The sequence below is a fragment of the Lactuca saligna genome, chromosome 1 (assembly GCF_052625555.1).
Source record: "Lactuca saligna cultivar CGN05327 chromosome 1, ASM5262555v1, whole genome shotgun sequence".
NCBI classification, from domain to species: domain Eukaryota; kingdom Viridiplantae; phylum Streptophyta; class Magnoliopsida; order Asterales; family Asteraceae; genus Lactuca; species Lactuca saligna.
In genome coordinates this window covers 62,727,170-62,738,199 of record NC_136417.1, presented here as the reverse complement: position 1 = coordinate 62,738,199, position 11,030 = coordinate 62,727,170, and the positions used below count along the sequence as shown (strand labels likewise).

At 37.7% G+C, this 11,030-nt stretch overlaps 1 protein-coding gene across 1 annotated transcript; it reads right to left on the bottom strand.

Annotated features, from left to right (window-relative positions):
- Positions 1-927: 927 nt before the first annotated feature.
- On the bottom strand, positions 928-1,941 carry LOC145007254 (uncharacterized). Its single transcript, XM_078966228.1, has one exon. The coding sequence runs from the start codon at positions 1,939-1,941 to the stop codon at positions 928-930; it is 1,014 nt and encodes a 337-aa protein (XP_078822354.1).
- Positions 1,942-11,030: the final 9,089 nt, after the last annotated feature.

The following is an 11,030-nucleotide window of genomic DNA, read 5'->3' as shown; positions in this document are numbered from 1 at the left end:
TTTGGCAAAGGCAACACCACCAAAAACCTTCAAATGTTAAAGGTTTGGTTTTTTGTCAAACCATGATTCATACGGCGTGATGTCAGTGAGCGCTTTTGTAGGTAAACGATTTAGAAGATAAACCGCATGTCTAACGGCTTCTCCCCAAAACTCTCTGGGTACATTTCTTCCTTTAAGGAGACTTCTTGCCATATCCATAACCGTACGATTTCGCCTTTCTACAACACCATTTTGTTGAGGCGAATATGGTGTCGTAAGATGTCTTTTTACTCCATTTTCTTCACAAAATAATGAAAATTCTTTTGACGTAAACTCTCCCCCTCGATCTGTGCGAAATGTCTTCAATTCATAACCCGAACTTTTTTCGACCATCAACTTGAAACGTTTGAAAACTCCAAAGGCTTCAAACTTCCCGGATAACGTATAAACCCACATCCACCGACTATAATCGTCGACTAAAAGAAGAAAATACTTTCTTCCTCCAATAGAAGTGGGTGTGATCGGACCACATAAGTCCGCATGAACAAGTTGAAGTGGTTTTTGAGCTCGAAAAACTGATTGGTTTGGGAAAGAGATTCGACTTTGTTTTGCAAGAACACACCCTTCACATACTTGATTCGGATGTTCAATCCTTGGAACTCCAGTTGCCATATTCATTTCGGACAACTTCTTCAACGCTGGAAAGTTAACATGACCGAGTCTAGAATGCCTTATCCAAGCCGGCTCATCCTTCGTGGCTAAATGGCATGTTGGTCTACCGGTTTTCAAAGGAGTTTTGTATAACGGGTTTGCGGATCTTTGAACTTTTAAAAGTAGAATCTTATTTCTATCGTATACCGTCAAATCCGACCCGTCCATAATGACTCTATTTCCTTCTTCCGTCATTTGACCAAGACTAATAATGTTACTTTTTAGACTTGGGATGTACTATACTTCATTTAAAATTCGTTGGTCGCTATTTTTGCAATCGAATAGAATCGAGCCTTTTCCAAAAATAGCAACAGTAGAACCGTCGCCAAATCTCACGTGACCCGTCACATGTCCATCTAACTCATGAAACTTTGAGCGGTCTCCCATCATATGGTTGCTAGCACCGTTGTCGAGATACCACACCTTGGATTCCACTCGACTCTCCCCCGAGGCAAGAAGATTGACACAAATCTTCTCGTTTAGCGACACCTTTCTGGGTACATATTCTTGTGAGATTGCCATCATCAAGATGGGTTGGTCTTCATTGTCTTGTGTGAGGTTCGCCTCCTCACCTTGGTTCTTTTCAGGGCACACTGATGCATAATGACCAAACTTTTCACACCGAAAGCATTTGACTTTGCTTTTATCTTTTTTATAGTCATTTTGGTTTGCATTGCATCCACGGCCACCTCCTCGGCCACACCCTCGTCCTCGGCCTCGGCCACCATGACCAACTCTCTCTTTTGAGGTGTTTGACGAGCTCCCCTCACCGGTCTTCTTGGATTGTGCTGCCCACTCGGCATGAGTGAGCAACAAGGAAGGTCCGTCTCCTTGTTCACCATAACCCCGAAGCCTCTCTTCATGGGTTTTTAAACGACCCACAACCTCTTCCACAATCATGTTTTTTAAGTCACCAAATTGTTCGATAGATGTTACGATTTGCATAAATCGTAATGGGACGACTCGAAGGAACTTCTTCACCACCGTAATCTCCTCTATTTTTTCGCCTAGAGGTCGAATACCGGTTACAATGGTATTCAACCTTATGAAAACATCATCCATCGATTCACCGTCTTTTATTCGGATAACCTTGAAATTGCTTCTCAAGGTTTGAATTTTAGCCTCCTTTACTCGATCGGCGCTCATGTGCATCATCTTCAGCGTCTCCCATGCTTCTTTAGCCGTGTCCTTCTCAGCTAAGATAAGTAGCCCGTCGACTGGAATCGCTTGATAGATAGCCGCAAGAGCCATCCGATCTTTTCGTTCATCCACATCATTTTTTTGAATTGCATCCTACACTCCTTGTGCTTGCAGATTCACACACATCTTTATAGCCCACACCGAGTAATTTAGCTTTGTAAGCATCGAATAGTGTAACGTAACACTGCTGTTCTTCTCGGTTTTTTGAACACCTTCACCTTCGAGAGTTGTCATTCTTGGCATATATTTTGGCATACACTAACCTCCCTCTGATACCACTTGTTGGAATTTATAAAATAATTTGTATGCAAGAAAGCTAAAGTTTTGTGAACAAATATGGGTTTCAGATGTTATCTAAATAAATTGGACGTGCATGGAGATGTTACCAAAAGGCTATTGTTGATAAAATATTTGAAAGACAAATTACATTATGGGATATATCTTCTATCCTTCAAGCCTACGATTCGGCTTCTTATATAAGCTTAAAAATACTAACTACTTGGTAAAAGTCATGGATAGCTGCAACCAAATTTATTATTCTACCAAATGTATGGCTTATTTTCAAACATAGGAAAAACTAAAGTCACGCCTACCAAGAAACAAGGAAGATGTTTCTGACTTTTTGTGTGGTCAAGTTAATTTATATCACATCCACAAGAAGAGGAAAACCTGATATGAGGTTTTACGTATGCTTTTTAGAGCATAGATGTACTTTGGGTGTTTTTTTTCTGGTTTTTTTGGGTCTTAAATAAATTAATACTTTAGGAATTGGGAATTGGAGATAATATCAGCGTCTTCTTCTAGATGCTAATTGCATTGCAGGTATGACAAAATCTTAGAAAACTCTCACATTGCAATTTCTGGACCAAGTTTGTTCAATTTGCCCTTGGTATCATCTCTTGTTGTGTGTGTGTGTGTGTTAGAGAGAGAGAGAGAGAGAGAGAGAGAGAGAGAGAGAGAGAGATAGAGAGAGATAGAGAGAGTGATCACTACCGTTTATCATACCGGTGGCATGGAGAAACACACTTCTACGAGCGTCGAACAAGTAGCATCGTGGGAGGAAGAAGGAGGAAACTGTTCAAAATATTTATGAAAATATAAACAGGGGCATAATTGTCAGTAACCAAATTTTTCAGTGGAAGTATAAAAACCTACAGTGGAAATTTCACAACCCTTTAACAACTACCAAAACTATAACTGAAACTTTATTACTAGGTTAATCATAATATGATAACCATTTATTCCTTTATTGCATTAAACTCAAGATTAAATCAGAATTAATTCCAACACTCTCCCCCTTAATCCTGATTTTTGTCGTGCAGATCCTTAACTCCCAGCATGTTTTGCATTTCGACAAATTTCACTCGTGGGAGTGCTTTAGTCAAAATATCTGCCTTTTGTTCTTCTCCATTTATGTGCCCAACGCAGATTAGGCCTTTCTCAACACATTCTCTAATGAAATGGTACCGGGTGTCGATATATTTACTTTTGCCATGGAAGACAAGATTTTTCATTAGCTCAATTGCAGACTAGTTGTCCACCAGCAACTTGACTTTTCCTGCTTCCTTGATGGTTAAATCCTTCAACAAACTTTTCAACCATAGTGCTTGGCAAGCCGCTGCAGTTGCAACCATAAATTCAGATTCACAAGAGGATAGAGCTACTGTACGTTGTTTCTGGGAACACCATGTGACCAAGTTACCAGAGAAGTAAAATTTGTTCCTGTAGTACGTTTCCCATCATCCCGATCCATGTTGTGACTGCTATCGCTGTACCCAATCAGCTTTCCATCTCCACCTGGTCTATACACCAATCCATGATAAATTGTGCCCTTTATATATCTCAAAATCTGCTTTACAACTTTGAGATGACTGACTCTTGGTGTTTCCGTATATCTGCTGACCACTCCAACTGAATACGCAAGATCTGGCCTCGTATGTATTAGATATCGTAAGCTTCCAATAAGACACCGATATTCAGTGGCGTTTGCTAATTACCCTCCTCCATCTTTTGTTAAGGATAACTTTGGTTCCATGGGGTACTTTGATCCATTGCAGCCATCCAACCCGAAGAGTTTTAAAATTTTCTTTGCATACCCAGCTTGAGCAATTGCAATCACATTTTTACTTTGTTGCACTTCCATGCCTAGGTAATAAGAAAGCTCCCCCAGATCACTCATATCGAACATCTTCCGCATCCTGTTCTTGAACTCACTTTTTTTTTCTTGACTTGAGCCTGTAACGATCAAATCATCAACATATATTCCAACTATAAGCATGAACTTCGACTTTTTAAGCATGTACACTACTTGTTCTTGAGGACATCTTTGGAATCCCAAATCTTTGAGTGCCCAGTCAAGCCGGATGTTCCATGCCCTTGGTGCCTGTCACAACCCATAAAGGGCTTTGTTTAGACAGTAGACCAAGTGTTCCTTCCCTTTAATCACAAAGTCGTCCGGTTGGGACACATATACTTCTTCTTGCAACTCGTCGTCCAAGAAAGTTGATTTTACATCTAAGTGATGAACTCTCCATCCCTCCTTAGCTGCTAAAGCTAGTAACAGCCGGATGCTTTCCAAACGTGCTACCGATGCGGAGACCTTTTCAAAGTCTACCCCTTTCTGCTGTACATATCCCTTCGCGACTAATCGGACCTTATGTTTTATAATATTCCCATCTGCATCCCTTTTTAGTTTAAATACCCACTTTAATCCTATTGGTTTTTGCCCTTTTAGAAGATAGGATAGTCTCCAGGTTCGATTCTTATTAATTGAATCAAGTTCCATCTTCTTCGCTTCTAGCCAAGCCTGATCAATTGTCGATTCTGTGTAAGTGGTTGGTTTCTCATCAACAACTAGTAATTCTTCTGGTTCAAGTTCGATTGGATCTGTTTCATCATAGAGTTCAGATAAGCTTCGAAAACCTCGAGTGGATGTATGATCATATGTTAAGAGTTGACATCAACATCTTCATCTGTCATTGGATTTTCTGCATTTGATGGTTGAGTTTCTAGGCTTGACGATGCACTGATCTGAGGCTAGTTATTGGTGAAGTGGAATTAGATGGTTGTGAATTGTATGTGTCGAACAAGGGATTAGGGCTTCCGGCTATTTCGTGGATTGGAATAGGTATTTGGGATCCCTCTTCAGTGCTTGTGTTAAAAAAAGTTTCAAACCAAGCATGGTTTGATGTGGGCTCCTTCTCTTGGCCTGCAGTCCAATCCTATTTTCTATTTTCTTCAAAATTAACATCACGTGATACCACCAATCTTTTCTCTTTAGGGTTATTTATCCAATACGCCTTGCTACCTAGGTACACCATCGACACGCTTCTATCACTTAGTTTCGTGGTTTGATTTTTCGGCTCTTTCACTTTTCCGACACAACCAAACACCTTCACGTGCTGAAGTGTGGGTTTCTTTCCTTTCCACCCTTGGTATGGGGTCATGTCTTTCACCCCCTTCGTTGGAACCCTATTAATTATGTGGACAACATGTCGAAATGCCTCCCCCAACAACATATCTAGCACACACATACTTTTCAACAAAGATCTTGTAGCTTCAAGAAGGGTGCGATTGCGTCGTTCAGCAACCCCATTATGTTGAGGGCAATAAGGACCTGTTAATTGTCGCTCGATCCCTTCTTGTTCACAAAAAATGACATATTGGTGGGAGGTAAATTCCCCTCCTCGATTAGTGCGCATACCCTTAAGCTTAAAGCGACTCTTGTTTTTCACCTGTACTTTGGATCATTTGAAGGTTGCAAAAGCCTCATCCTTCATTTTGATTATATAAACCCACATATATTCTTAATAGTCATCAACAATCAACTTGAGATATTTATCGCCTGCTATTGTTGGTGGATTGATCGGGCCACATAGATTTGTATGCACCAGTTCAAGTGGTTTGCTCGCACGCCACTGAGCTTCTTTCGGGAAGGGCTATCGGGTTTGTTTCACAACCAGATACCATTCACATACTTGTGTTGGATGTCTTATGCTTGGTATACCTCGCACCAAATCTCTTCGTACTATAGACTCTATAATTTGAATGTTTATGTGGCCTAACCTGGCATGCCACAACCAAGCTGTGTCTTCAGGGCTTGCTAAGAGATTCACAGGTTGAGAGGCGTGAAGTATTATTTTATACAACTGGTTCTTGTATCTTTGCACTTTCATCATCAGTCGACCGCCTTTATCATGTATTCTCAAGTACTCATTCAACATTTCAAATTTGTACCCGATTTCAGTCATTTGTCCCATACTTAAGATATTACTTTGTAGTGTTGGGATGAAATACCCATTAGTAATGAGTTGTTGCTCACCGTTTTTGCACTCCAACAAAATTGAACCCATACCCGAGATTTGAACACTAGACCCATCAAAACCGCACCTGCCCGGTAATGTTTTCATCAAGTTCGGCAAAGAAATTGCGTACCCCGGTCATATGGTTGCTTTCCACGTTATCTAGAAAAGTCATAATATGATAACCGTTTATTCCTTTATTGCATTAAACTCAAGATTAAATCAGAATTAATTCCAACATAATCAGCCTTTTTTTTCATTTTAGAAACAGGAGACAGATGAAGGAGAGAGTGTAAATGTGTAATAGCTCCCTTTTTGCAATTTAGGTAGCATCAGTACATCTTATCCATCCATTGATAACATGAAGCATCTTATCCAATTCTGGTTGCCAACCCTGTATACGATATGTATCTGATTTCATACCAGAGGAGACCTTCATATCTACTGAATATAACACAAGAGAGGGAGCACATTTACGTCCCTAAATTTCATTAATTTCCCAAACACATGTAAACACATCACATGAATATGTAATTTCCTGAATCTTTTGACTTCAAATCTTTTTAAATACATCACGTGAATCTATAATATCCCCAAATTTCTTACTAAAAGAAACCATCTTAGAAGCAAAAAGAAAAGAGTTGGTGATAGCTAGGTTTGGTTTGATCATGTAACATAATTTTGTTTTAATTCGACACATTTTGGTGATTTGTTTGTTTTGAGTTCACCATTCATTATTTTAACATGATATTGGTGAAGTAACATCGCAGCCAGTTAATACATAATGTGTAATTTTTAAAATAAAAAAATAGAATTTAAATTAATTAAAAATAGGTTGAAAAGGTTCAATGTTTTTACAAAATGATCAAAATTCCTAATAACGAGGTTAGAAATCCAAATCATTAAACATGGTTCAATTTAAGACTCACTCTTATGTTGAACTCCAAAAGTAAATATTATTAACTGGTCTTTTACCAAGGGCATGTGTTAGATATTCTAAAAAAAAAAGTGTTTTACTTTTTTTAATTAATTCAAACATAATATCAACCCTTTGTTGCGTAATCAAGATCTAAATTACACAAGCTCAACAAAACATACACCAGGCTAGAACAAGTAAAAAAAAAAAAAAAAAAAAAAACTACGAACTCACAAAATGGGCAAAAGTGTCATTAACTAGTTGAAGCCTACAAACAGGAAGGCGAAACACAAAAACCAACAACCAGATTTCAAGATAATGACTACGAACAGTAACAGGGACACACAACCATAAGTTAACCTGCTACACTGTAGCAAATAACTGAATCTGATGAGAAGTCTAGTCTATTTTTTCTTGTTGAAATCCCGAATCATATGAAAGCTATAGAACGATAGGGCACACTGCATATAAGCAGTTTTATGATTCATAAAGAATCAAGGGAATGAACCGGAGAGTAAACTCCACCAAAGTACGAATCGTAAGACACTTTTGTTAACAAATAACAGGAATAATCTTTAAAGCATTTTCCAATCTATGAAACATAAAATAGATGGTTAAGATAATCTGACAGAATCAATAAAACTGGGTTTAAAACATAGTTTTAAAAAAAACACCAAGAAATTTAGCAGACAATGATGTGCTCATTAGCTTCTCTTCAAGATCATCTATGGCATTTTATTCCGATGACCCATCATATTCAAACTGCTTAGCTAACAGACAAAGAAAGAATAGTGTAAGGGAAAACGGTATTTACAATATAGAGAGAAAGCACAAAGAGAAGTTAATTCCCAATACATTGTCACAGACTCACAGTAAACAAGCCCTAGGTGAGCACAATTCTGTATTAACACAACTACATGACCGAAAGGACCCGTTTGTTATGAATGACAAGGCACAACAAAACAAATTTTCATATTTTGTCCCATTCAAAGAGGTTAAACAATGTGCAACAGGGACTCCCTCAGGATTTCTCATATGTGCAAAAGATTGTCATGCCTTCTTCATCCTCATCATGAATATAATTCTAGAAAGCTTGTTGAGTCCACAGTCATGTCCCTTCTAAGAAATGCAGCGTAAAGAGAAAAGCTGATATGCAAAGTTGCTGTAACATAATAATGCAATTTTACTGTAAGGAAAAATTGGTATAACACGGTTGTTGTAAGGCAATATTGCTGTAAGAGATCGTTAATGTTGTAAACAGTTATGACTTCATAACTGCAAATAACCTCTTAAAACCATAATTTTCGTCATCCTTATCAATTTTCTTGATATATATATATATATATATATATATATATATATATATATATATATATGTATGTATATATTATGTACTCCATACTTTGACATTTACGAACGTCAGAACAATTCATAAGTATAATTCTAATGAATGCTTTATTTCTTGTGGCTAAGAAACAAAGGATTTTGATATTAGATTATGTTGCAAAAATATTTGTGGATCCCAAACATAGGCAGCAAATAGTTGTCAAGCAAAGGGATTTCACAATAACTATCCAAGAAAATTCCTTCTTTTAGTCTAAAATAATTTTTTCGAGAATTTACCAACCACCAACATCTTCGACCAATAAAAATGCCCGTGAGGTAATCCTAGTGTCATATTGATTTCAACATGCCCACCAAAACCTCCACCATGTATTTTTCTAATAAGTAATTCCCGAAGAATTTGTTCCCTTTTCTCTTCGTTTAAGAGCACTGACTTCGAGTGTGAAGATCTGTTCACAAGCAATGCTTCACCAACAATACTTTCGGTGTAAACCGATTCAGGCTCCTCTTGCGAATCTTCTAGCACCAAAGAAGCTTTAATATCCTTAGTTTCATGTAACTCGATGGCTTGGCTGTTTGGGCACTGAGATTGGTGATATCCTTATCCCTTGCACTTGAAATACTTTAGTTTGCCATATTTGTTGCAGCCTCTACATCTTTGGCTTTTGAAATAGAAGTGGGTTGTTTTGTCTCAATGGAAGATGTTGGTGACACAAATGAGCTGCAAGAACATTCCTTAATTGAAGTATATCCCCTCGACAAGGTCGCTACTTCCATAGCAAGACCAAAAATAAACCGAGCCATGGTGTGTTCACAGATTCATAATTTGAGGAAACAAAAATGGGGAGAAGGGAATGTGGGAAGCACTAACCAATTCTATGTTGGGTTACAGACCCAATCCCACACTTGTAAAATAAGAAACTAGACGCTATCATATAAAGCAATAGGTAATCCCTTCTATCACCAACTGGTTTTAGAAAATTGAACCTCATTGTTCTTCTATGCTGAGAATGCTTGGACTAGTATCGATCCTAAAAAAGTGGCATCAGAGCTACAGTCAAGGCCCAGATGATGTGGCAGTCACAGGTGGCATAATCCCCGGTAATTCACAGTCCAACGAAATTGATTCTGAAGCCTAGTATCGAAAGTCTTTTAGATGGCCCAAATCAGGTGAGTGTGGCCCGAGAGTATCAGCAGTATGAAAAATGATTGGATATGATGAACAGTCGTTGAGGGGAGGCCAAGGGCAGAACTTGGGTTTGAGAGGATGATTGTTGGGGTGCAAACCCAATCCCACATCGGTAAAATAAGAAACTATGCCAAGGGGATTCCCCTTTTTCCAAAAAATAAAATAAAATAAAATAAGAAACTAGTCGCTAGCATATAAGGCAATGAGTAATCTTTATCACCAATTGATTTTAGAAAATGGAACCTCATTGTTTCTCTATGTTGAAGATGGTTGGGCTAGTAGCGATCCTAACATTCTATACAAGCAAAGTCACCAAAAATGACATAAAGATCATTTGGTAGTCTCCCACCTAAAATTAGAATTAACAACACTTTGTGATAAGGATATTGACAAACGTTCTAAATTAGAAAGAGGTCTGCCTTACATGTTATCCATCTTTCTATAAGGAAGGAAATACTTGATCAAGATAAACTAGGTAAAAGAAACAACTAACTAGGATATTAAAAAAACTTAGAAACCAAAAAGACTATACTCTTTTGACTTCTCTAAACACTAAATTCCTATGAACCACAATTTAATAGTATTGAACATGGAAACCATATAGACTAGACTCTTTAACATCCCTAAAGATTAAACTCCCATGGACTCAGAGTTAAATAGAATTGGACATGGATTTTGATTTTAATGTCATACAAATGAACCTCATAGGGAAATAAAAGAAAATTCCCATCAAAACAGAAAGCTTCTAAGGCCTTATCCACCTTTTCATCGAATCTCCGTGCATCAAAAGTCCATGTTACGACTAATACATGGACTATATCATGATTTTGATGGTGGGCTTGGCTTTTAAGAGGCTTATAGCTAATAAATGCAACGAAGCTTACAAACAGAAAATTAAGATGCAAATGAATTTTGTGAAATATAAACTACAACCCATATGGTCTGAACTCTCAAGATTCCATTGAATGATCTACTTTTATGAAGATTGTCATATAGATAGTGAGAATCAAGTGATTTACCTTTCAAGATTCCGCACCTCACATGAGCTAGTACTAACATGACAAAGTTTTGGTACCTAGACATATGTATGCAGATAAAATCAGAGGCACAATTACAATCTGAAAGCCTAAAATCACTATGTCATATGGACAAATGAGATCTTCTCTTCTAATGTTGATGATCATGAGTATAACTAAGATGATACACAATTTCACATAAAATTATAGCAATCCAGCATAACTAATGCAATATGACACAATAAATGAAAACCAAAAAAGAAAAAATAATTAGAACCCACATTGCGACTCTCGGTGATGCTTATTTCCTGCTGCCTTTTGTCCTGTTTCTTGAGTACATGAGGAGATACAAGGCTTTGTATGTAATACTTTAA

Excerpts from the sequence above, each read along its gene's own strand:
- LOC145007254 (XM_078966228.1), bottom strand. The coding sequence starts at position 1,941 with ATGGCTCTTGCGGCTATCTATCAAGCGATTCCAGTCGACGGGCTACTT.